We start from the raw sequence: 27,816 nt of genomic DNA on the forward strand, positions 1-27,816 counted from the left end.
CTAAGTTAATTCCAACGGTCTTTTCACTAGTTCATAAGCCACACAGCTGATGACTATTGCAGGAAGCACTTTTATGATATTTGGGGTGAGGCCCCTGAAAAAGCCCATTTTTCCTTCTTTGTAATATATATCTTGAATGAGACGAATCATGGTGGTTGTTTTTTCCTTCTCTGCTATAAATTGAAAAAAAAATCAGTGTAATTCAATATTTAATCTTCATATATTAAGACAGTACAGTGATTAACGAGAATTTACAGGGGATGAAATTATTTCAGAGTACACCTCGCTCCCTACCTATAGAATAGTCCCATCTGGTCCAATACCATAGTCACTAGACACATGTGACTATCTGAATCTAAATTCATTAAAATTAAGTAAAACTAAAAATTTAGTTTCTCAGTTGCACGACACTTCAAGTGCCCGACAGCCAGTGCGCCTTGCGGCTGCCGTACTGAGCAGCAGACAAGAACGCTTCCCGTCATGCAAGGGCTCTGCTGAACAGCATTGAAAGTCTTCAGTGAGGGACCTCACAGGAGCACTGGGAATGGGGTGCGACGTCAATAGTCTGCTGGGGCGTGGGCAGGTGATGGGATGGATGGAGAGATTCCCCACCCGGAGTGCCATGTAAATTAAACCCCAAAATCATCCCAAAAAGAAGCGGGGGGAGAATATAAAAGAATATTGCTTACCACATGACCCCTTAAGGAATTTACTCAGGAAGATACTAATAGGATTATGTGAGAGGTGGGGTTTTTTTTTTTTTTCAGTTTGTAGGGTCTTTTCTTAAAACCTAAATTCCTGACTTTGCACCTAATAGGAACAAGCAGATGCCCTCCCTTCTGTTTCACGTCTCCTCGCGTGAAACAGAACAAAACAATGCATTCAACTGCACAAATGTATGAAGTTCCCGCTGCAGAATGTGGCAAAGGAATTCAAGTTCATGCTGAGTTACTGCTGACTCAGTCTGAGGAAAGTAAAGCCTTTCCTATTGCTCTGCTTGGCGCTTCCTAGCCGTAAGCTCTGGAAAACGACCATCCGGAACGGAAACAAATGTGGAGAGTTCCACAGAGAACTTTGTAGAGGAAAGAAGATCTAAACTCCACTAAAGGCTCTACAATAATTCAAGATCATGCTTTAACAATCAGAAAATTAGCTTTTTATTTAGCCATTCTACAGTTTTTCTGACTTTGAAATCAATTTCTACTCATTTAAAACAACTTATTTTAACTTTTTAATTTAGTTTATTTTTAATTCATGGAATTAATAATAATTTTATTACTTCTTTATTTTATTAGCTTTTTAAAATTTGTTTTTTGTTGCTATTAATCCTCACCTGAGGATATTTTTCCATTGATTTTTAGAGAGAGTGGAAGGGAGGGGGAGAGACAGAGAGAGAGAAACATCGATGACAGAGGGAGATTGATTGCTGCCTCCTGCACTCACCCCAACCAGGGGCCAAGGATCAAACTGCAACCTAGATATGTGCCTTGACAAGAATCAAACCAGGAACCCTTCAGTCTGCAGGCCTACGCTCTATCCACTGAGCCAAATCAGCTAGGACAATTTTATTAGCTTTTTAAATTGATTCTTACTTCATTTAAAAAGCCACACACTCACCTTGAGCCTGCATGCGTGTTCTAAGAAGGGTCAGAGGGAAGCTGGCTATCTGACCACTGGTGTGGGACAACGTACTACATCCCAGCAAAATCATTAAGTCAGGTTCTACAGAGCTTCCTGCATTATGGTCGAGCCAATAGTTCTTCAAAAGCTGGAGGAAAAGAAAGCAGGAAACATCCTTTAACTACTGAGCAGGTCGAAGCAGAAGAAATTCATTGTTCACACAACTGCAGGAAACATTACTGAGGAACTTCTTGATTCTGGAATTATTGAGCATTTCCAGATTACCTCAGTTAATCCCTCAGAAACCTGACAAGTCAGTATAGTTGCCTCCATTTTATAAATTTCATAAATGAGGGAACTCATTCAGAGAGACTTACGTTTTCAGGTCAGAAGCTATTTCATGAAAAGTCAATTATTACCAATTTTTAGGATAAAAACCATTATCGTACCAAGTTTTCCAATGTAACACATAATGTCACATTCTGAGGATAAACTCACCTCATAAACAGTGAGGTCTGTGCCTGCATAAGGTACAATGCTTAGCATGTTAGGGACATAGCCTTTGTAAAAGGTCCTAACACCTTGTTGTTTCAGAAGCTTCTTGCCACAATCAATAATCCCTGAGTACTGTCCAGTTTTACCTACAGTCAGTCTGGTCTTTATTACCTAAATGTGGAAGAACATATTGAAAATATGTTACCAGAGTCACTCGGCTCACCTAGCAATCTAGAAAGCTATAGTGTATCACAATGTTTACTAATTATCAGAGAAATCAAAAAAGAAAGCAATCTTAAACATAATTTTGATTCCTTATTAACTGACTCAAGCATGAAATGATACAGTATAGAGGTTTTTTTAAAAAAATTAAACAGGAGAATATAACTCATCACTGTGGCTCTAATTGATATATCCAATCAAACCCCCTTACTGGGCTGTAAGGCAACATATTCTAACACACATTCATTATTGCTTCAGAGTGTTGTTTTTTTTGTTTTTTTGTGTTTTTTTTTTAATATATTTTATTGATTTTTTACAGAGAGGAAGGGAGAGGGATAGAGAGCTAGAAACATCGATGAGAGAGAAACATCGACCAGCTGCCTCCTGCACACCCCCCAACGGGGATGTGCCCGCAACCAATGTACATGCCCTTGACCGGAATCGAACCTGGGACCCTTCAGTCCGCAGACCGACGCTCTATCCACTGAGCCAAACCGGTTTCCGCCAGAGTGTTGTTTTTTTAAGTGCTAAATGAACTTGGCCAGTTTGGCTCAGTGGATAGAGGGATGACCTGCGGACTAAAAGGTCCCAGGTTTGATTCTGGTCAAGGGCATGTATCTTGGTTGGGGGCAAATCCCCAGGAGGTGTGCAGGAGGCAGCTGATCGCTGTTTCTCTTTCATCAATGTTTCTAACTCTCTATCCCTCTCCCTTCCTCTCTGTAAAAAATCAATAAAGTATATTTTTTTTAAAAAAACTATAGCCAAACTCCAAGTTTGAAAGAAGTGCATGGTCATGTCAAAGTGAAGAACCAACATGACAAGAGGGCCTGTATATGCCTAAATGCATGCTCTGGGGACTATTGCAACAGTGAGGCCTGCAAGCTGTCATTTAATATGACTTGGGCTCATTTTGTGCTCATGAAGCAGTAACACAGCAGGGACAGAGGGCCCCAGCGGGCTCCAGGAGGCGGCTGAGCAGTATTCCGATGCTCCCTGTAATTCTTCTGCTAGAACCTCACTCCTTGTCCTCTTAACTTCCATTTATTTAATTTAGGGAACTCTACACAGTAGTAGGAGAAATCTCTCCAAAGCACCCAAGATTTTTTTTTTTTTAAAGTATCTACTTTGCCTGGATTGGGTGGGTGGGAGGTAATCAACCAAAGACCTTGTTTGCATATATGCATAACCCATGGACACAGACAATAGGGTGGTGAAGGCCTGGGGCGGGGGAGGGCTGGAGGGGTTCATGGGGGGGTGGGGGGTGAAGGAGCATATGTAATACTTTCAACAATAAAGATTTATAAAAAAATAAAAGGTATCGACTTTGCCTTGTTTGGGCAAAATGCCTGAGCCGCCTCTGAGCAGTCAGATGGAAGGCCTGTTTTATGACCTCCTGCAGCACCCTACACTTTGGATGACCCCATTCGGAAAGCACTGCCCTCCCCAGGGCACTGCCCTCTCTTCTTATCCATTATCTCTGAATTTCCAAATTCTAACCCAAACTCACACATCTACTAGTGCCTTTCATGAAATCCCTAACTAGAAATCATTTCTCCCCTTTAAATTTCCATTAATGCTTCCTAATGCTCTCTCTTCTAGAATTTATATTTTATACGTTGGACCATCAGCATTGATGTGCATGTTTTGTCTCCCTTCTGGACTATAAGACCAATGTCTGTCTGACTCATCTCTGGATCTAGAAAAGTACCTCACACGTAGTGGGTGTGCAGTATTAATGAGTGAGTCAATTAAACAGCAGACAACAAAACTGTTATCTTCTTGGTACATCTACAAATACTATCTTTATCCTAAATAACAACAACAATAAAATATATATATACTAGAGGCCCGATGCACGAAATTCGTGCACGGGGTGGGGGGGTGGGGGAAGAAGGGGTCCCTCAGCCCAGCCTGCACCCTCTCCAATCTGGGATCCCTCTCAATCCAGGACTGCTGGCTCCCAACTGCTCGCCTGCCTGTCTTCCTGATTGCCCCTAACCGCTTCTGCCTGCCAGCCTGATCACCCCCTAACCACTCCCCTGCCAGCCTGATTGATGCCTAACTGCTCCCCTGCCAGCCTGTTTGCCCCTAACTGCCATCCCCTGCAGGCCTGGTCACCCCTAACTGTCCTCCCCTGCAGGCCGGTTCACCCCTAACTGCCCTCCCCTGCAGGCTTGATTGCCCCCATCTGCCCTCCCTTGCAGGCCTGGTCCCTCCCAACTGCCCTCCCCTGCTGGCCATCTTGTGGTGGCCATCTTGTATCCACATAGGGGCAGGATCTTTGACCACATGGGGGCAGCCATCTTGTGTGTTGGAATGATGGTCAATCTGCATATTACTCTTTTTATTAGATAGGATAGAGGCCTGGGGCACGGGTGGGGGCCAGCTGGTTTGCCCTGAAGGATGTCCCGGATCAGGGTGGGGGTTCCCTTGGGGCGTGGGGCGGCCTGGGCGAGGGGCCTGTGGTGGTTTGCAGGCCAGCCCTGCCCCCTGGCGACCCAAGCGGAGGCCCTGGTATCTGGGGTTTATTTATCTTCTACAATTGAAACTTTGTAGCCTGGAACAGAGCCAAGCCTTCTGCTTGCTCCGTGGTGGCAGCCATTTCTGTTGGAATTTATGTATCTTCTATAATTGAAACTTTGTAGCCTTAAGCTGAGGCCTGGGCCAGCCAGGGTGTGCGGAAAGCTTGGCTTCCTCCATCGCTGGGGGAAACCCTAGCCTCCTGCTCTTTCCAGCTCCGGGGCTGCCACCATTTCTGTTTGGATTTATGTATCTTCTATAATTGAAACTTTGTAGCCTTGAGTGGAGGCCTAGGCCGGCAAGGGCAGGCGGAAAGCTTGGCTTCCTCCATTGCTGGGGAAACCCAAGCCTCCCTCCTGCTCTCCGTGGCTGTAGCCATCTTGGTTGGGTTTATTTGCATGTTCACTCCTGATTGGCTGGTAGGCGTGGCTTGTGAGTACAGCAGAGTGATGGTTAATTTGCATATTACTCTTTTATTAGATAGGATACACTAAGGCAATGGTTCTCAACCTTTCTAATGCCGCAACCCTTTAATACAGTTCCTCATGTTGTGGTGACCCCCAACCATAAAATTATTTTCGTTGCTACTTCATAACTGTAATTTTGCTACTGTTATGAATCGTAACGTAAATATTTGTGTTTTCCGATGGTCTTAGGCGACCCTGCTAGCGGTTCTCAACCTGTGGGAACCACTGCTGTAGAACCACTGCACTAAGGCCAATTGATACTTGATATGAGATTTAAATCCAGTAACTATAAAATTGTTTATTGTACAAATTCTTGACCTGCGATTCACTTATGTCTTTAAAAAATTTAAAAGTATTACTTTATTAAAATTTTATAATAATACATACCTCTATGGGGTAAATACAGGTCTGAGCAGTTACACCAGCCAATGAACCAGATATAAATCTCTGAATAATTCCTATTTTAGCACCATCAAAACTAAGCCATTTCTTATACTGTATAAATAAAAGTATTGAAATGTACAATATTACTGAAATGGATTATATATTGTTTCTAAGTTTATAACATTAATTAGTACTATAAAATTACTTGAAAAAGTATTATAGATATCTGAATTAGCATCTAGTAGAATACTTGACTTCAATTTTTATGCAATTGTCTAAGATAATAAGAGCTGCTTCCCCTTTTTTCTGAAGAATAAGTCAGCAACATTAAATCACTTAAGCATTTTCATGAATGTTATACGTAAGCATTTTCATAAAAGGCATACGAATGACACAAAGGGTTCAGGGGATCTATCTTTTGTCTCTTTTTAGCCTCTCACCTTCCATGTAGAAGGTACTAAATATTCCTTGGTAACTGGGTAATCAGGAATCATAACCAGGTAAATTACGTTTGTTACAAGGAACAACAGTTTACTCTGATTAGCTCAAGAAACAGGGAGGCTACTGCAACAGCACATGTGAAAATGAGGAAAGCACCCTAGCTAGTTTTGCTCAGTGGATAGAGCATCGAACTGCAGACTGAAAGGTCTCAGGTTCAATTCCAGTCAAGAACATATGCCCGGGTTGCAGGCTTGATCTCCAGTGCGGGGGGGGGGGGGGGGGGCGGGGAGAGTGCAAGAGGCAGCCAATCAATGATTCTCTCTCATCATTGATGTTTCTATCTCTCTCTCCCTCTCTCTTCTTCTCTGAAATCAATAAAAATATATTTTAAAAAAAAAAGAAATAAGAAAATCAGAAATACCAGCCTAAAGGTCAGGCTTCACAGGAACTAAATAAGTCAAGTTTCATGAGACTGAAACTGGAAACGTATTTAGAATCCAAGATAAGCTTAGCAAACAGATTATCTATCCCAGGCAAGATGCTTTCCTGTTTGCCTTTTCTAGTGGTCTCACATCAAAGCAATTCAGTTCCTCTTAAGAATTAACTATCTGCTTCTCAAATCAGTGACTTCCCATCAGAAAGTATGATTGGTTCAGTTCATGTGGCAGACACTGCTGTCTGTTCCTAGTATCATTATCATCTTCTGTTTAGTAACAGCCAACTCAGCAATAAACTACATTTCCCTCGTCTCCCTTGCAGCTAGGTTGGGTGGCTAAGAAACTCATTTTGGCCAATGAGAAATTGAGTATGCAAATTATGAGACATCTCCTTAAAGATTTTTGGATTGCTCTTTCCTGTACTTGGGAAATGGCAGAGGGGTGTGACTTTTGAAGCTGAGTGTTGAAGATGGCAGAGCTATACCGTTAGGCCTGGACCACTTGCCTCTAGCATATTTAAGCTACTGTATCTTGGTATTTCTTTGATACAACAGCTTAGAATGAACCCTAACAAGTACTGAAATTGGTTACTAGCTGTGGGGTGCTGTCATAACTAAAACCAACAATATGTGGCCCTGTTAGGACACAGATACTGCAATCTGAGTCCAATGCTTTGTGGAAATGTTGCCTCCTGTGATAACTTGGAAGGGAGACCATGTGCTTTCTGAGCCTGAAGTTCTAGGAAAACGGATTGTAAAATCTCAGAAACTTGGTCATTGTTGCCCACTCCTTGCTGCTTTTAGTGAGATCTATGAGACATGAGCTAAGGCATCTCTCTCTGCTTTTCTTTCCTGGGCCTTTTCTGAGGCTATCGGAGCCTGGCCAGCCCAGAAAATGGAAACCTTGAGATGTGCAGAGAGCACTCTTGGACTCATGTGATGCTAATAGGTTACACTATTTAAAAACAAATATAGCTCATCTTAACATTAATTGATTAAGTACAACTAAAATCTTAAATCAGATAAACAAATTTAAAATAAAACATTCAAATTGCTCAAAGGAAAACCAATATTGAAATGTTTTAGAGGGCTTCCTTCACTGTGATACTGAAATTAAAAGAACTAATAATACACATCAGTTACAATAATATACTATAATCTATAAAACATTTCTTTTCTTTTATCCTCACCCGAGGATATTTTTCCATTGATTTTTAGAGAGAGTGGAAGGGAGAGGGAAAGACAAGAGAGAAATATCGATGTGAGAGAAACACATCAATTGGTTGCCTCCTGCACGAACCTTGACCAGGCCCAGGTAGGGGAGAAGCCTGCAACCGAGGTACATGCCCTTGACTGGAATCGAACCCAGGACCCCTCGGTCCGCTGGCTGATGCTCTGTCCACTGAGCCAAATGGCTAGGGCCATGAAACATTTCTTATAAACAAAAGCAATATAAAAACAAAAGTAACCAAATGAGAACAAAATCACTTACATTTAAATTAACATCTATTGCTTAACATTCCAGTTTTCTCTCATAAAAACCTGAACGTTTTAAACATTAAATTTTTAATCTGATTTCTGTTGTAAAATTCCACAGATGATAGCATTTTACCTGTTCATAGGCCCCGATCTTGATGACCGTCTCAGGTGCAATTTTGAAAACATTTGTCCCATTTCCTCGCCAAAGAGAACGAATTCCTCCTTCTTTTATCATCTGCTCAAACCCACCAATTATCTTCATTCTTGTTGACTCTGAACTATGAACCTGGAACAAAAAAGAGAAGGAAGATATTCCTGGACTAACTAATAGGGCTGTGCCTCATCGCGTGGGGCCCAAAAGAGCAGGCAGAATCTGCAAACTTCCCAATCTCTCTAAAGATGATGATGTCCAGCAGTCTGTTGTCAGAAAGCTCCAACACATAGAAGGTGTGAAACCCAGGACTGAAGTCCCCAAGATTCAGCACCTTGCTGCTCCACCTGTCCTGCAACACACACATCAGCTATTTTTCTGAAGCAGCAGCACAGTAAGAAAACGAAGGCAGAAGTGCAGAGTCCAGAGGCTGCAGAATTGGGCCAGGAGAATGAAGGAAGACAAAGAAAAACACCAGGGACAGATCGCCAAGAGACAGAGGCTGTGCCTTTTGGCAGCTCAGCTCCTCCCTCTAAATCTGAGTCGGTCAAAAATAAGATTTTCTAAGATCTTAGAAAATAAGATCAGACATCACAACAACAAAAGAGCCCTAGCTGGTTTGGCTCAGTGGATAGAGCATCAGCCTGCAGACTGAAAGGACCTGGGTTCGATTCCAGTCAAGGGCACATGCACGGGTTGCGGGCTCAAGCCCCATTAGGGGGCATGTAGGTGGCAGCAGATCAATGATTCTCTCTCATCATCGATGTTTCTATCTCTCTCTCTTGCCCTTCCTCTCTGAAATCAATAAAAATATTTTTTAAAAAAACCCACAAACAACAAAAGAAAACCTATTCAAAATCCAATACCAATTTTCATGATGTTACCAAAAATCCCAAAGACAATAAAACACCAAGGTGTGTAAATTTAATTACAAATTAAATTCACTAGGTTGTGGGTTATTAATTTTTGTATCCTTGAAGAGAAAATATTCAGCAAATTAAATCTTAATTATTTAACAGATCAAATCATGCAGTATTTTATAACTACCGTTAACAATTCATTACTCAGTAAAATAAAAAGTAATGAGACAACATTAACTCTAAAGAGGTATTAGTTAATAATATACTCCAAGTAACTTAATTTCCCTTTTTTGGAAGATTCTTAGTACTTAAGTAGTAGAGTAGAACCATGCTATCAGGGCAGTGTCAGAAGCTAGAAATAACTAATAAACTAGACTAATGGTGTCTTATCACTTCTTTAATAGATTTAGCTACATTTCTGAAAAAAAAAAACACACCTAATAGAGTGGTTCTATTATTATTTCAAATAAAAATTCATTTAAGCAGCATATAAGCATCTTTAAGAAGTTAAGAAATCTTTTAGTATGAAAAATAAGATGTCTCCTCTGCCAATTATCTGATAAAATGTAAAAACAGAACTAGTTTATAGAGAAAAGTACAAACACTTGATAAATTAAGAGGATAACCTTTTACATTTTCAGAAAATGTACAACTTTAATGACTAGTATGAGATGTTCCAAAACATTTCTTTTGAAAATTATCAAGGATTTTTCAAATGACTTTAACGCGTAAGGGCCACCAAACGGGCGCCATCACCTGCATCATGACTCTCAAGCGGTCAAAAGGTGCCGTGCACGTCCTTGAAATCGCGCTAGCTATTCCTCCTGCCACCAAACGCCGCCACCAATGTCCCGAACTCTTTTCGTGCTCAGTAAAGTCATCTGGAATAGCTATGCTCTCCCCTATGTCAATTACCTAATAAAATGTAAAAACAGAATTAGATGATAGAGAACAGTGGAAACACTAGATAAATTAAGAGGATAATTTTTTTACAAAGATCAAATATCATAAGATTTTTTTTCATCTCTCATCTCCTGATAATGAAGACTGACAATGTTCTTAGCACTTGTACTAGACCAGTGGTCGGCAAACTCATTAGTCAACAGAGCCAAATATCAACAGTACAATGACTGAAATTTCTTTTGAGAGCCAAATTTTTTAAACTTAAACTTCTTCTAATGCCACTTCTTCAAAATAGACTTGCCCAGGCCGTGGTATTTTGTGGAAGAGCCACACTCAAGGGGCCAAAGAGCCACATGTGGCTCACGAGCCGCAGTTTGCCGACCACTGTACTAGACCAAGTAATTTTTAATAATGCATTCAGATATAGGTTTACTATAAAATCAATGCCCACTGATGAAAGAAATTGAAGACACAAATAAATAGAAAGATATATGGTGCTCGTGGGTAGGAAGGGTTAATATTGTTAAAATGTCCATTCTACCCAGAACCACCAATAGATTCAATACAATCCCCATCAAAATTCCAATGTTATTTTTCATAGAAATAGAAAAGAAATCTTAAAATGCACATGGAACCACAAAACCTTGAATAGACAAAGCAATCCTCAGACAAAAGAACAAAACTGGAGGAATCACACTCCTGCTTTCAAACTATACTATAAAGCTATGGTAATCAAAACAGTATAGTAATGGCATAAAAACAGACACATAAATTAATGGAACAATCGAGAGCCCAGAAATAAACCCTCACAGATACAGTCAACTAATATTTGACAAGGGGGCCAAGAATACTCAGTGGAAAAGGAGAGTGTCTTCAATAAAGGGTGCTGGGGGAAATGGATAATCACATACAGCAAAATGAAACTGGACCTCTCTCTCACACCACTTACAAGAATTAACTTGAAATGGAGTAAAGGCTTAAACATAAGATCTTAAACTGTGAAACTCCTAGAAGAAAACACAGCAAAAAAATTCCTTGACATTGGTGTTGGCAATGACTTTTTGGATTTGACACCAAAAGCATAATTAATAAAATAAAAAATTAATATGTGGGACTACATCAAACTGAAAAGCTTCTGCACAGCAAAAGAAATAATCAGCAATATGAAAGGCAACCTACAAAGTGCGAGAAAATATCTACAAATCATATAGCTGATAAAGGGTCAATATCCAAAATATATAAAAAACTCATACAACTAAATAACAAACAAACAAATCCACTGAAAATGGGCAAAAGAACTAAAGAGACATACAAATGTCCACATGTATGAAAAGATGTTCCATATCACTAATAATTGGAAAAATGCAAATCAAAACCTCAATGAGCCCAGCCGGCATGGCTCAGTGGTTGAGCATGGACCTATGAACCAGGAAGTCATGGTTTGATTCCCGGTCAGGGCACATGCAGGCTTGTGCAGGCTTGATCCCCAGTGTGGGGCGTGCCAGAGGCAGCTGATCAATGATTCTCCCTCATCATTGATGTTTCTATCTCTTTCTCCCACTCCCTTCCTCTCTGAAATCAATAATAATAAATATTAAAAAAACAAAACCAAATGAGTTACTACCTCACACTTATTAGAATGGCTATTACCTAAAAAAAAAAAAAAAAAGGAAAAGAAATAACAAGTATTGGCAAGATATATACATACATACACACACATACCCACATATACACACATCTATATACAATAATAAACAATGGTCATTGTCTTCAGTCATGAGAAAGAAGGAAATCCTGCCATTTCCATAATATGGATGGACCTTGAGGACATCATGCTGAGTGAAATAAGTCAGACATAGGAAGACAAATACTGTATGGTATTACTTATACGTGGAATCTAACAAGCCAGATTCACAGTCTTTCCCTTCAGCGTGCCACTGAAGATCCTGGTGTTGCCATGGGCCGCAGCCCCTCCCAGGGTCACCGGTATTGTAAGAACAGCGTACCCAAAGTCTCCTTTCTGCTGAGGTGTCCCTGATGCCAAGATCCGCATCTTTGACCTGGGGCGGAAGAAGGCAAAAGTGGACAAGTTCCCACTCTGTGGCCACATGGTGTCAGATGAATACGAGCAGCTCTCCTCCGAAGCCCTGGAGGCTGCCCGTATTTGTCCCAACAAGTACAAGGTCAAAAGCTTGGCAAAGATGGCTTTCACCTCCAAGTGCAGCCCCACCCCTTCCACACCATCTGCACCAACAAGATGTTGTCCTGTGCTGGGGCTGGCAGGCTCCAGACAGGTATGCGGGTGCCTTTGGAGAGCCCCAGGCCACAGTGGCCAGGGTCCACGCTGACCACGTCATCGTGTCCATCCGCACCAAGCTGCAGACCAAGGAGCATGTGATTGAGGCCCTACGCAGAGTCAAGTTCAAGCACCCTAGCCGCCAGAAGATCCACATCTCCAAGAAGTGGGGTTTTACTAAAATTAATGCGGATGAGTTTGAAGACAGGGTGGCTGAAAAGCGGCTCATCCCAGATGGGTCAAATACATCCATCCTTGTGGTCCCCTGCACAAATGGTGGGCCCTGCACTCATGAGTCTCAGTGCTGCCTGCTCCTTACAACCACCAGTAAACCCTCCTTCCTATCCACAATAAAAATAAATAAAAAGCCAAATTCATAGAAGCGGAGATAGAATGGTGGTTGCCAGGGGCTGGCGAGTGGAGGAAATGGGGAGGTGCTGGCCAAAGGGGATGAACTTCCAGTTCTGAGATGACTAAGTTCTGGGGATCCCATGTAAAGTAGAAACAGTACTTATGTGAGGTGATGGAGGTGTTAGCTAACCCTACTGTGGTAGTCATTTCACAATATAGAAGTGTATCAAATATCATGTTGTACACCTTAACTTACAAATGTTATATATCAATCCTATCTCAATACATTTGAAAAAACAGACCAAGATATAAATGCAGTGGGGATCAATGAAATGCACATTAAACCAAGATATCACTTTATGTCCAACGAAATGGCAAATATCAGAAAACTGGATAATACCCAGTAACAGTAATATAGAGAGAAGCAGGAACCTTCCGGCACTGCTGGTGGGAGTGAGCTGGCGTAGCAAGCCATTCTGGGAAATAACATGGCTAGATGGCATTTTGGAAAATGGAGACTGAATACCCTAAAAATTTTATAAATGCATATTCCTTCTGATTCAGAAACCCAGGTAACATTCTTTAGGATGCAGTTGAGAAAAGCATTTTTTGTGGGTGGGAAACTGGAGAAAACACTATGAGGAGAGATTACTGTTTCTTTAGCCACTGAGGCTGAAAGTATTATAGGGATTGTGTGATTGACCATAATAACAGCTATGACACTTATGACAGATAAAAAATACAAACTAATCTTACAGTAGACCGCTTCCAGAAGCCAGCAATTTCATCGATAGTTTTTGCGGGATGAAGTAAAAAGTAGTACTTCCATTCATCCCAGTCTATTGTCATTGTTCCATCACTGTCCATGCTGGAATTTAAAAAACAAACAGTGCTTACAACATTTATAACAAAGATAGCACCATGATAAAAATTAATTGTTTCTTACATATTTATGATAGAAGCCATTCCTTTGGACTTCATGAACATTGCTGTACTTTCATATTTTAATAGACTTTATTTTTTAGAAAAATTGAGAATATAGCCCTGGCTGGGTGGCTCAGTTGGTTGAGCATTGTCCTGTACACCAAAAGGTTGCAGGTTCAATTCCCAGTCAGGGCACATACCTAGGTTGGGGGTTTGATCCCCAGTCGGGGCACATACAGATAGCAACTGATCAATGTCTCTCTCTCTCTCTCTCTCTCTCTCTCTCTCTCCCCCCTTCCTCCCCCCTCCCTCCCTCCCTTCCTCTCTCTCTCTCTAAAAATCAATAAAAACATATCCTTGGGTGAGGATTTTTTTTTAATTGAGAATATAATACAGAGTTACACCCATTTTCCTCTAATGGTATCATCTTACATTATTATGGTACATGTTACAATTAATGAACCAATATTAACACATCATTAACTACAGTTCACACTATCCTCAGAGTTCCTTCGTTTTTAACTCATGTCCCTCTTTTGTTTTAGGATTTTGAGGTAGTTGTCATGTCACCTTAGGCTCCTCTTGGCTGTGAGAGTTTCTCAAACTTTCCTTGTTTTTGGTAACTTTGACAGTTTTGAAAAGTATTGATGAGATATTTTGTAGAATGCCCCGCTGATGGAATTTTAACTATTTACTTATATTTCTCTCACACGTGCCTTGCTCTTTTAAAGGGAAAGGCTATTTAAAGTCACCTTTATATTGCTAGCACTGAGCACTCAATAAATGTTTGTTGAATGAATGAATAAATGAATAAAATTGACTGAGGATGAACCTTATACCTTATGAGTCTTCTAATAACATTTTTCCTCTGACCCTCTTTTCCCTACTTAGAGCTTTTAAATCAATTTTAAAATAACCTTTTACTTATGAATTTAAAGAGAAGACTCACTTTTTACCATGAGAAAGTCAGTGTTTACTCGACTTTTAAGCATCTCAAAATAAAAAAATACAACAGCTGTTGTTTCTTTCAAGTCTGAGTTAAAGGTGGAATTAAGTGAAATGCTTTTTCAATTGCATTTTTCTCAATGGAAATTCTAAAAAGCGAATTCCCTCCACCAACAAAAAGATCAGTATGATGTCCAGTCCCAGCCAAGATGAAATAATGGATGTAGAATTTATCCTCTCACTATGAACCATTACAAAACTGAATACAACATATATATGGCCAAGTGCTAAGTTATATAACTTCATCCGACTAACAAACGTAGTTACTAGAGGGCTGTGAGCTTAATGGAAATCCTGAAGGTGAGCAATGTTGAAATAAAGGAAGGGAGAAAGAGAGGGAGAGAGGGAGGGAGGGAGGGACAGAGGAAGAGAAGGAGGGAAGGAGGGAGGGAGGGAGGGACAAAGGAAGGGAGGGAAGAAAGGTAAGAATGGGCTATATTTATAGAAATTAGTTTCTAACTTAGAATATTAAACAAAAATGAAAATTATTAAAAATAAGAAGGGCTGACCTTCGGAGAATATTTTTTGCCTGAGCTTCAGAAACATCTATACCCAATGACTTCAAACCAGTGATTATTTCTGAAGTTTCTATTTCTCCTTTAAAAAGTGAAAAAAGGTCAAGTTAAAGTCTCTGAGAAGATAACAAGGCAAAATATACTTAGAACACAACAGTCTTAAAAAGTCCATGTCTTTTATAGGCCTCTCATCCCATATTCACAACCCAAAGACTAAAATGCTCTAAAAGTAAAAGACATCTTGTCAACTATACTTTAATTAAAAAGGGCTTTACATTCCAGAATTTAAAAAAATAAAAAATGTTTAGTAAATGTGGCACTAAAATATTTGTTGGCAAAACATGTCTTAAACTGATATGAAGTTAATGTTAATCAATTATTTATCTAATTTAGTGTTATGTATTTGTTTCATTGATAGAATATTCATGTACAGTTGACATTTGAACAACACGTTTGAACTGATCGGGTCCACTTTTACACGAATTTTTTACAATAAATACAATAGGGGATTTGCATCCACGGTTTTGCATCCCCAAGGTCAACCAACCTCTAAGGGTTCAACCAACCTATTACCAAAACAGTATTTTCGAATTCCCAGCCATGGTTATATATAACTACAAATTAAAAATACTCTTTTTGCCCTAGCTGGTTTGGCTCAGTGGATAGAGTGTCGGCCTGCAGCTGAAGGGTTCTGGGTTCGATTCTAGCCAAGGGCACATGCCCAGGTCTTGCAGGCTCGATCTACAGAAGGCAGCCGATCCACGATTCTTTCTCATTATTGTTTTTATCTCTAACTCCCTCTCCCTTCCTCTCTGAAAAAAATAAACATATATTTTTAAATACTGTTTTCAATACGCAGTTGGTTGAATCCTCGGATGTGAAGGGCCGGCTAGAGTTATCATTTTAGGGACTCAAAAGTTGTACTCAGATTTTTTACGGTATGGGGGGTCCGTGACCCTAAAGCCCCTGTTGTTCAAGATCAACTGTATAGTTGCACAGTGGTGCCCCAGACCCCACTTGGATTATTAAATAATAATATATATGCACAGTATCAGTTTTCTAAAAGCAAAATTCTGAATTTCTAAACACATCTGGCCCCAAGGGTTGCCATACCAAGTTTGTAGATCTAAGACAGATCTTGATTATTGTACCAAGTTGGAAAGAATTAACAAGCTCATTCTGAAGATCTGATTCAGGGGCATGAAAATAAAGCCACTCAACATTGCGTAAGAAAGCGCTACACAAAAGTGGTCACTGAGGCGGCAGCAATGAGGACGCCGAGAGCAGGTGCACAGTCAGGGGGCCCCGCAGGGCTGCAAGAGCCCGAGCCCACAGGTCCAGGTGGGCAGCAGCCCTGTGGCAACAGCAGGGCTTCCTCCCTATGACGCAGCTCAGGGGCTCAAACAAAATGAAGCCAGTGGGACGCCCGCTCCGCCAGAGTGGACTTCGGCCAGACTCTGGGAACGCTGATGTCCCAGTTTGGCTAGTCAAGGCAGAAGTGCAAAGATCCATGTTGCTAATCACTATATTACTTTGGGACTTCCATCCTGCCTCAGAAAGACTATTCTCTATTATTACCAGTAACTACAAGCGCTGGTGTGCAGTTTTACCAGGGACAATAGGAGCGTAATATTTTTACCAATGGCATTCTAATTTCCCTGATGTAGCTGACATGACGGACTCATCCACGAGATAGTGACATTTTAGAACAGCACAAGAGCAGAACATTCGGTCCTAGAGCGGCAGCAAATGACAGCCCAGTCTCATTTCTAGACATGCCTCTGGGTGCTACTCAGTAGGAGGGTCCAGAAAAGCCTACACCTCCTTCTGGGAAGTGCCCGGAAGCTGGAAGCACTGTGCTTTGGGGATTAAGGGTGATGGAACCACTTTTGTGCTCAGGTCATAAAGCCTCTGACATTCAGGTTACATTTTCTTTGACCCAAGAATGCATCAGTGGAATCCTTTAAACCAGCGGTCGCCAACCTTTCGGACCTCATGGACCACCAGTGGTCCGCAGACCACCAGCTGGCGACCGCAGCTTTAAATCGCTTTCCTGGTACATTTAGAATTTTTTAATTAACAAAAATGAGATTTCACAAAAATTAAAAATTAACATGTTTCTTAAATAGATTATAATTAGGTTCTGAATGCCCGTGGTGGGTCAGCCACATATGGATGTAGAAGTGTTCTACTCTACATTCAGTCTCTCTGATTTAAGGGTTTGTAACAAAGGACAAGTCAGCATGGGTATTGGTCACACCATTATGTATAAGAACAAAAAGCTGGAAACATCCTAAATATCTAACAATATGGGAATGATTAGATAAGTTTACTCACAAATGGAGTACTTTAGGATCATTAAAAAATATGTTTGTCGCCCAACCCTGGTGGCTCAGTGGTTCAGCGTTGACCTATGAATCAGGAGGTCAAGATTCGATTCCCAGTTGGGGCACATGCACAGGTTGCAGGCTTGATCCCCAATCATGCAGGAGGCAGCCCATCAATGATTCTATCTCATCACTGATGTTTCCATCTCTCCCACTCCCTCTCTAAAATCAATAAAAATATGTTTAAAAAATATATGTTTGTGAAGAATATTAAATGAAGCAGAAATGCTTACATGATAACATTAAAAGAAAAAAGCAAGCCCAGCCAGTGTGGCTCAGTGGTTGAGCGTTGACCTATGAACCAGGAGGTCACGGTTCGATTCCCAGTCAGGGCACATGCCCAGGTTGCGGGCTCAATCCCCAGTGTGGGGCATGCAGGAGGCAGCCGATCAGTGATTCTCTCTCATCATTGATGTTCCTATCTCTCTCTTCCTCTCCCTTCTGCTCTGAAATCAATAAATATAAGAATATTTTTTAAAAAAGCAGGATACCTAACTACACACACAGTGTGACTGCAATTGCATCTAAAGAGAGCGAAAGGAAAAAGAACAGACAAAAAGTCTAAAAGGAAATATAAAAATAAATAAAAATGCTAAATCTGATCTCTAGACAGCAGCATTACAAGTAACTTTTACTTTCTTTCCGGAGGTTTTCTGTGTTACCTAACTTACCTGTAACTGAAATATTTTCAAAATAAACAAGAAAACAACAAATATCATTTTTTAAACTACAATGACATATACTGCAAACAACTGGAAAGACCTACCCACTCAGCCAAGTAGCATAACAGAGGGCAAAAACTATTTCATTAAAAGATGGTAACCAAAATTAACTAATTAATTTTTTTAAAAGATGGTAACCACACAGAAATTGTAACAACAAATACAGTTTATATGTTATTTTTAGAAATTAAAAAATTGCTGCTAACCAAGTAACAGAATTGAATCTTTGATAGCAGGAGTTAGTTAAAGGCTAGTAGACATATCCTTTGGTACTGCTATTCATGTTAAGCTAATTGTGAATAAAACACACACATACGCACCATCCTTATTTAAGTCCAGACTATTAAATGCCAGCCTCATTTTTTTCTCATGGTCTTTAAGGTATTGCATAAACTCTTGGAAGTCCAATCTGGAATCAGCATTGGTATCTCCAGCTTTAAAAATTTCCTGCAGGAAAGAAGAAACCATTGGCAAGTGAAGCCCCTGTACCATTCCAACATTGGTGAGTTTCATCATACAACATTGGTGAATTTCATCATACAACACTGGTGAATTTCATCATACAACATTGGTGAGTTTCATCATACAACATTGGTGAATTTCATCATACAACACTGGTGAATTTCATCATACAACATTGGTGAGTTTCATCATACAACATTGGTGAATTTCATCATACAACATTGGTGAATTTCATCATACAACATTGGTGAGTTTCATCATACAACATTGGTGAGTTTCATCATACAACACTGGTGAATTTCATCATGCTAATTATGATTTCCATCCACAGCCATTGGCCTAGTTTTTCAGTCACAGCTACAAAGCTAAGTAAGTTATCTTTTTTTAAAAAAAAACAACAACAACTGTGCAATGCTAGAGTCAATAGCCACATGTCATTCCAAATAATTATGAATCTTAGAAGAATTGACCTGCGGTTATTAATGAATGCCAAATACTCTGAAAGCATAAAGATACCAAGATACATAGGTCTTGCCATCAGAGACTCATACTCTATTAATTAAATGAGATAAAATATGTGAAATTCTAGCCGGGCCGGTGTTGCTCAGTGGTTGAGCACTGACCCATCAACCAAGAGGTCACCAGATTCAATTCCTGGTCAGGGTACACGCCGGGTTGCTGGCTCAATCCCCACTAGCGGGTGTACAGGAGGCAGCCAATTGATGTTTTTCTCTCATCGATGTTTCTCCCTCTCCCTTCCCCTCTCTCTAAAATCAATAAAAACAGAATTTGGCGCGCGCTCGCGCACGGGACAGAAGCAGCTCCCCGTCGGGGAAATCTGTCAGTGCGCACAGAGGGCTCCCCTTCGGGGAATTTGGGGGAATTTGGCTCGCGGGGCACAGCTCCCCCTTCGGAGATTCTTAAAAGCGTGCACAGAGGGGCTTCCCTTTGGGGAATTTGGCGCGCAGGACGGACTCCGCCCCCCTTCTGGGACTTTGGGAGAGTGCACTGAGCCGGCTCACCTTCAGGTTTTTAAGAATGTGCGCTCTAGCCGGTTTGGCTCAGTAGAGAGAGCACACACAGGACGCAGCCCCACTTCAGGGAATTTGGCACGCCGGACACAGCTGCCTGGGATCCCTGACTCACAGCGCATTCACACTAAGAGCCAGCGACCCCAATTGTTGGTGCGTGCACACACAGGGACCCTGATTCTCAACGAGAAACCGCACAAGGCAACAGAGACTTTGACACTCGAGTCTTGGTGCAGACACAGGGAAACTCTGACTCCTGGCACATGCTAAGGACCTCATTCTCGGCACATACCAACAGTGTGGTGCAGACAGGGCCCCTGATTCTAAATGTGCACACGAGACCACACGGAACACTGGGGACACTGATCCTGGGCAAGTTTGGTTCCCACCAACCAAAGACAGTCACACGTCCTAGTGTCAGAGCACTTCAGTGAAACTAGGGTGGAGCGAAGTCCCCACAGCACACGACCCAGGTCCACGCAAACAGAAGCTTGAGCTTTCTGGTAATAGCCAGAATGGGGAAACGAAATAACTCACAGAGGAAAGAAAATGTGGAGTCGCCAAGAAAGGAAATTAGTGAAAATGAAGCTTGCAACATGACCGAAAAGGAGTTCAGAGTAATGGTCATGGAATTTATACATCGGATGGATGAGAAAATCAACAACTTATGCAAGAATCAGGAAGAAATGAAAAGTGATATAGCTACAATCAAAAACACCATGGAAAGTTTCAACAGTAGATTACAAGAAGCAGAGGACCGAATTAGTGAGTTAGAAGATCAGGTACAGAAACAAGCTCAAGCTGAACAGCAATTGGAGAAAAAAATTAAAAAGCAGGAGGAAAGCCTAAGGGAGCTTCGGGACAACATGAAACGAAGTAACATGCGTATAATAGGGCTGCCAGAAGGACAAGAAGAGCAGCAGGGATTAGAAAATCTATTTGAAGAAATAATGACAGAAAACTTCCCGGATATGGGAAAGATAAAAGTTACGCAAGTAAAGAGAGTCCCAAGCAGGATCAACCCCAAAAGACCCACACCAAGACATGTCATAATTTCAATGGCAAATATAAATGATAAAGAGAGAATCCTAAAGGCGGCAAGAGAGAGACAGAGAGTTACCTACAAAGGAACACCCATCAGATTGTCAAATGATTACTCATCAGAAACACAACAAGCTAGAAGTGAATGGAAGGAGGTATACAAAGTGTTGCAAAGCAAAGGTCTGAATCCAAGAATACTATATCCAGCAAGACTATCAATCAAAATTGAAGGGGAAATCAGGAGCTTTGCAGACAAAAAAAGCCTCAGGGAGTTTATCACCACCAAACCAGCAATGCAAGAATTGCTAAAGGGAATACTGTAAAAAGAAGAAATAAACAGGTAAGAAGGAATACAGACACAAAAATAGATATGACTGCAAACAAATACCTTTCAGTAATAACTTTAAATGTAAACGGACTAAATGCTCCAATCAAAAGACATCGAGTAGCTGAATGGATAAAAAAACACGACCCATATATATGCTGTCTACAAGAGACCCACCTCAGAACAAGAGACTCACACAGATTGAAAGTGAAGGGATGGAAAAATATCTTTCAGGCAAATGGAAATGAAAAAAAAGCTGGGGTAGCAATACTTATATCTGACAAAATAGACCTCAAAGTAAATGCCATAACAAGAGATAAGGAAGGCCACTTCATAATACTAAAGGGAGAAATCCAACAAGAAGAAATAATTCTGGTAAACATATACGCTCCCAATATAGGAGCACCCAATTACATAAAAAAACTCCTGGAGGATATCAAGGGAGAGATTAATAGCAACACAATCATAGTAGGAGACTTTAATACCCCACTATCACCACTGGACAAATCCTCTAAACAAAAAATCAGCAAAGAAACAGCAATCCTAAATGACTCACTAGACCAGATGGAATTAATTGACATCTTCAGAACATTTCACCCCAAAGCCACAGAATATACATTCTTCTCAAGTGCACATGGGTCATTTTCAAAGATAGACCATATTCTGGGTCACAGGCAAAGTCTCTTCAAATTCAAGAAGATAGAAATTATATCAAGCATCTTCTCAGATCACAGTGGCATAAAACTGGAAATCAACTACAATAAATACAATCCAAAGAAATCAAACACATGGAGACTAAACAGCATGCTATTAAACAAGGACTGGGTCACCAGAGAGATCAAGGAAGAAATAAAAAACATCATGGCAACAAATGACAATGAAAACACAACAATCCAAAATCTATGGGACACAGCGAAAGCAGTCTTGAGAGGGAAGTTCATAGCTCTACAGGCCTATTGCAAAAAACAAGAAACAATGGTAATAAATTACTTAAACCTACAACTCAAAGAGCTAGAAAAAGAGCAGCAAGAAAAGCCCAGTGTAACCAGAAGGAAGGAAATAACAAAGATCAGAGCGGAGATAAATGACATAGAGACCAAAGAAACAATACATAAGATCAACAAAACCAAGAGCTGGTTCTTTGAAAGGATAAACAAGATTGATGGACCTCTAGCCAGGCTCACCAAGAAGCAAAGAGAGAGGACCCAAATAAACAAAATCAGAAATGAAAGAGGTGAAATAACAACAGACCCCGCTGAGATACAAAGGATTGTTACAAAATACTACGAACAACTCTATTCCAACAAACTGGACAATCTGGAGGAAATGGACATATTCCTAGAAAAATATAACCTTCCAAAAATCAATCAAGAAGAATCTAAACAGCTCAATAGGCCAATAACTATGGACGAAATTGAAGCAGTCATCAAAAAGCTTCCAGCAAACAAAAGCCCGGGGCCAGATGGCTTCACAGGAGAGTTTTACCAAACATTCAAGGAAGAACTAAAACCTATCCTCCTCAGACTATTCCAAAAAATTCAAGTGGAAGGAACACTTCCAAGCTCCTTCTATGAAGCCAGCATCACCCTAATACCAAAACCAGATAAAGACAACACAATGAAAGAGAATTACAGACCAATATCCCTCATGAACATAGATGCCAAAATCCTCAACAAAATTCTAGCAAATCGGCTCCAGCAGTACATCAGAAAGATCATACACCATGACCAAGTAGGATTTATCCCAGGAATGCAAGGATGGTACAATATCCGCAAATCAATAAACGTGATACATCACATAAACAAATTGAAAGATAAAAATCACATAGTCATATCAATTGATGCAGAAAAAGCATTTGACAAAATCCAACACCCTTTCTTGATAAAAGCTCTCAACAAGGTGGGAATAGATGGCTCATACCTCAACATAATAAAAGCTATATATGATAAACCCACAGCAAACATCATACTCAATGGACAAAAACTAAAGACATTTCCCCTAAGAACAGGAACAAGACAGGGATGCCCACTCTCACCACTCCTGTTTGACATAGTACTGGAAGTATTAGCCATTGCAATTAGACAAGAAGAAGAAATAAAAGGCATCCAGATTGGAAAAGAACAAGTAAAGCTGTCTTTATTTGCAGACGACATGATATTGTACATAAAAAATCCGAAAGACTCCGTCAAAAAACTCATAGACTTAATAAATGAATTCGGCAATGTAGCAGGATACAAAATTAACGCCAAGAAATCTATGGCCTTTCTATACACCAATAGTGAACTTACAGACAGAGAGACTAAAAAGGCAATCCCATTTACCATCGCACCAAAAAAATTAAGATACCTAGGAATAAACTTAACTAAGGAGGTAAAAGACCTATACACGGAAAACTACAGGACACTGAAAAAAGAGATAGAGGAAGACGTAAACAGATGGAAGAACATACCATGTTCATGGATTGGTAGAATCAACATCATTAAAATGTCCATACTACCCAAAGCAATCTATAGATTCAATGCACTCCCCATTAAAATACCAACGGCATATTTCACAGACCTTGAAAGAACTCTCCAAAAATTCATCTGGAATAAAAAAAGACCCCGAATAGCCACAGCAATCCTGAGAAAGAAGAATAAAGTAGGAGGGATCTCAATACCAGATTTCAAGCTGTATTACAAAGCCACTGTTCTCAAAACAGCCTGGTACTGGCACAAGAACAGACATATAGATCAATGGAACAGAATAGAGAATCCAGATATTGACCCAAACCACTATGCTCAATTAATATTTGACAAAGGAGGCATGAACATACAATGGAATAAAGACAGTCTCTTCAATAAATGGTGTTGGGAAAATTGGACAGATACATGCAAAAAAATGAAGCTTGATCACCAACTTACGCCATACACAAAAATAAACTCAAAATGGATACAGGACTTAAACATAAGACGGGAAACCATAAAAATACTAGAGCAATCCACAGGCAGCAAAATGTCAGACATATGCCAAAAGAAATTCTTCACTGACACTGCCCCTAGGGCAATGGAAGCTAAAGAGAAAATTAACAAATGGGACTACATCAAAATAAAAAGCTTTTTCACAGCAAAAGAAACCATCAACAAAACAACAAGAAGGCCCACTGCATGGGAGAACATATTTGCAAATGGCATCACTGATAAAGGTTTAATCTCCAACATCTACAGGCAGCTTATACAACTTAATAAAAGGAAGATAAATGATCCAATAAAAAAATGGGCAACAGACCTAAATAGAATCTTTTCAAAAGAAGACAGAAGGAAGGCCAAGAGACACATGAAAACATGCTCAACGTCACTAATTATCCGAGAGATGCAAATCAAAACAACAATGCGGTACCATCTCACACCTGTCAGAATGGCTATCATCAACAAATCAACAAACGACAAGTGTTGGCGAGGATGCGGAGAAAAAGGAACCCTCGTGCACTGCTGGTGGGATTGCAGACTGGTGCAGCCACTGTGGAGAACAGTATGGAGTTTCCTCAAAAAACTGAAAATGGAACTCCCATTTGACCCAGTAATCCCACTCCTGGGAATATATCCGAAGAAACTAGAAACACCAATTAGAAAGGATATATGCACCCCTATGTTCATAGCAGCGCAATTCACCATAGCTAAGATTTGGAAACAGCCTAGGTGCCCGTCAGCAGATGACTGGATCAGAAAACTGTGGTACATCTACACAATGGAATACTATGCTGCCATAAAAAAGAAGGAATTCTCATCATTTGCAGCAACCTGGGAGGAATTGGAGAACATTATGTTAAGTGAAATAAGTCAGTCAATGAAAGAAAAATACCACATGATCTCACTCATTTATGGATAATAAAGAACATTATAAACTTGAACAAAAAGATAGATACAGAGACAGTAAAGCATCAAACAGACTGTCAAATTACAAGGGGAAGGTTAGGGAGAGGTGGGGGAGATAAGAGATCAATCAAAGGACTTGTATGCATGCATATAAGCATAACCAATGGATGCAAAACTCTGGGGGGTGGGGGCATATATGGGAGTGGGGTGTGGGGAGGGCAATGGTAAGATATGTACACATATAATACCTTAATAAAAAAATTGGGAAAAAAAATAAAATAAAATAAAATAAAATCAATAAAAACATTTTTTTAAAAATTCTAGAGATAACATATTAATGATTAAGTCATTAATCTGAAGGGACTACGCTGAGTGGGAGGATAGAAGTATGAGACAATGAGGTAAAAGTTAATTCAGAGGAGGAGTTTTGGGCGCACAGAACTCTGAAGGAAATTTCCTGAGCCACAGGGACGTTTGGACTTCATGCACACACGCACACACCTCTCACTGGTGCAACAAGTGGGGTGCTACCTGAAGAGTGTCCAGCATTGAGAGAGGGGAAACAGAACAATTGTTTTCTCTGGATACGCTGTCCCTTCCATCTAAACCAGTGGGTCTCAACCTTCCTAATGCTGCAACCCTTTAATACAGCTCCTCATGTTGTGGGGACCCCCAACCATGAAATTATTTTCGTTGCTACGTCATCACTGTGATTTTGCTACTGTTAATGAATCATAATGTAAATATCTGTGTTTTCGATGGTCTTAGGCGACCCCTGTGAAAGGGTCGTTCGACCCCCAAAGGGGTCGCAACCCACAGGTTGAGAACCGCTGATCTAAACCATTTTTAAATAATCAAGTCAAAGACCCGTCTAGAGAAGGCAGGCACCCCTACTAGGAATGAGGGCAATGTCCTAAACAATCAGCTACTGTGCTGTCAACCCCTGGATCAGGGTCTGACTCGCCCCAAACCCTGTGGGTGTCAGAAAGACACAGCAGCGCTGGGGCCCCATCGGTGCCGGCCTGGAGGTGGGCATGTACTGATCAAAGAGGTCTTGTACTCCTGCATTCACAAAGGCTAACACAGCTCCTGGATTCTGTGCGGGATCAGCACCTGGGGACTGCGTCTCCAGGAACCCACCCGGCATGTCCCAAAATGCCCAGGAGAAGGCTTTGGTCACTGAGGGCAGCGACTGTCCCAGGAAGGGTGAGACTGTGTCTGGCTGGGCTGCATGACTGTGCGGGAGGGGCTCACGGACGAGAAGCCCACCCCTCACACACAGCCCGGGCCTCGGAAAGAAGCTGCAGAAAGGGCGGGTTTGGCCTCCCCCTCTCCTCCGCGTCCCCCCAGACTGCCGGAGCCACGTCCTCGGGGTCCAGCACCTTCTCCGACTCCATGCCAAACGTGGAGCTCCAGTTTTTCAGCCCTTCGCGGAGCTCCGCGATGTCCACCACCCCGTCCCCGTTGCGGTCCAGGTCTTGGAAGAGGATCTCGTAGGGGAAGGTGTCCTCCTCCTCCTCCTCCTGGCAGGCGGCCGTGGGCAGCACGAAGCCCCGCAGCCGGCGCAGCATGGCCCCCCGGGGGCTGGCCGGCGGTGGCAGGGCCCTCAGAGCCGCCTGGCCTCGGGGCCCCAGCGAGGCTGGCCCGCCCTCCGGCTGTGCCACCTGCCGCCGCCTCCACCACGACGACGACGACGACGCTGCTGCCGCCAGGAGGCTGATCCAGGCCGTCAGCGCGGCCATGGCAACCGCCTGGCAGAGCCACTGTGGTTCCGGGTTCCGGGTTCCGAGCCCCCCGGGGCCAGGGTACCGGCGCCTCCGGGCTCTCGGGCGGGCGCGCTCAGACAGGACCCTCGGGCACGCGGCCTCATGGGAGCCCCGCTGGCGCCGACCAGGAGGTACTTCCGGTTGACCCGGAAGTAGAGGGTTGTGTGGGGCCTGGAAGTGCATTTCCCTGGCTGCGTGGACCCAGAGCTTCGTGTCCAGCGTCTCCCGGTGCCGACTCATTGCCTACGGCCGGTGAGTTGCTCTGACCTGGTGGCACCGCTCCTCCGGGGAAGGTCATCGCCCTGCGGTTGGGTTGAGTTCTGGACAGGACAGCCTTCCCTCCATCCCCGTCTCTCTCTCTCATCCTTCCGCTACGCACCTGCGTGTTTCCAAAAACCCGTCCGCTTCCTCGCCTCCCACTTTTCTCCCGGCACCACTGCAGCCTCACCTCAGCCACCACCCACCCCACTGAACTTCTGTGTCACCGCATCCCGCCGGCGCTTTGAAATCCTTGCCTGATCTCATCCTGGTCCTGTGTGGACACTGATGACCAGGCCCTCCATCTTGACACAGTTCCCTTTGTCTTCTGGGACAGCATGCATTCCCGCCATGCCTCGGCGCCTCTCTCCGGAGGAGTCGGGGGTTTTCTCAAGTCCAGGCACTGGGGAATTGCAGGAGGCAGGGTGGAGGGGTTCTGGAGAAACCTAGCACTGACGTGTATTGACCTGAAGCTTTGACGTACAGTTTATTCTAGTCTACCCCCCCCCCCCCCCCCAAAGGCTCTGCACCGCTTGGTTCCACTTAGTACACACAGCTTAGGCGTGATGGAGCGGGAAGACAGAACGTGGGATCCTGATGAACCGGGATCCTGATGACATCAGCCTCTGGACCATGCTTATGTGAAAGAGAAGCAAACCCAGGCCAGAAGCCACCATGCTTTCTGGTCTTCCATCTAACCAATAAGCATCCTCAATAATCCACAACTAGTCAGAATAACAGGTAACCAGAAAAATACCCAGGTTAAATTACAATCAAAATGACTATAAACAGCCCTAGCTGGTTTGGCTTAGTGGATAGAGCGTCAGACCAGAGGGTCCCGTGTTCAATTCCCCCATCAGGGCACATGCCTGGGTTGCGGGCTCGATCCCCAGTAGGGGGC

The 27,816-nt window shown here is 42.0% G+C and overlaps 1 protein-coding gene and 1 pseudogene across 2 annotated transcripts; one reads left to right on the plus strand and one right to left on the minus strand.

Annotated features, from left to right (window-relative positions):
• LOC307093728 (mitochondrial adenyl nucleotide antiporter SLC25A24-like) lies at positions 1-26,462 on the minus strand (the record flags this gene model as incomplete). The annotated part of the gene is made up of 10 exons (XM_079762021.1): positions 1-173; positions 1,612-1,768; positions 2,119-2,286; positions 5,712-5,819; positions 8,198-8,350; positions 9,832-9,990; positions 13,382-13,493; positions 15,064-15,151; positions 18,499-18,625; positions 26,244-26,462. 10 exons carry the CDS (start codon positions 26,460-26,462, stop codon positions 1-3), a joined length of 1,464 nt encoding a protein of 487 aa, XP_079618147.1.
• Positions 11,936-12,569, plus strand: LOC307093379 (large ribosomal subunit protein uL16-like; annotated as a pseudogene). The gene has a single exon. The product of its transcript is annotated as a large ribosomal subunit protein uL16-like (transcript).
• Positions 26,463-27,816: the final 1,354 nt, after the last annotated feature.

Source organism: Cnephaeus nilssonii (assembly GCF_951640355.1).
Source record: "Cnephaeus nilssonii genome assembly, chromosome: 21".
NCBI lineage: Eukaryota > Metazoa > Chordata > Mammalia > Chiroptera > Vespertilionidae > Cnephaeus > Cnephaeus nilssonii.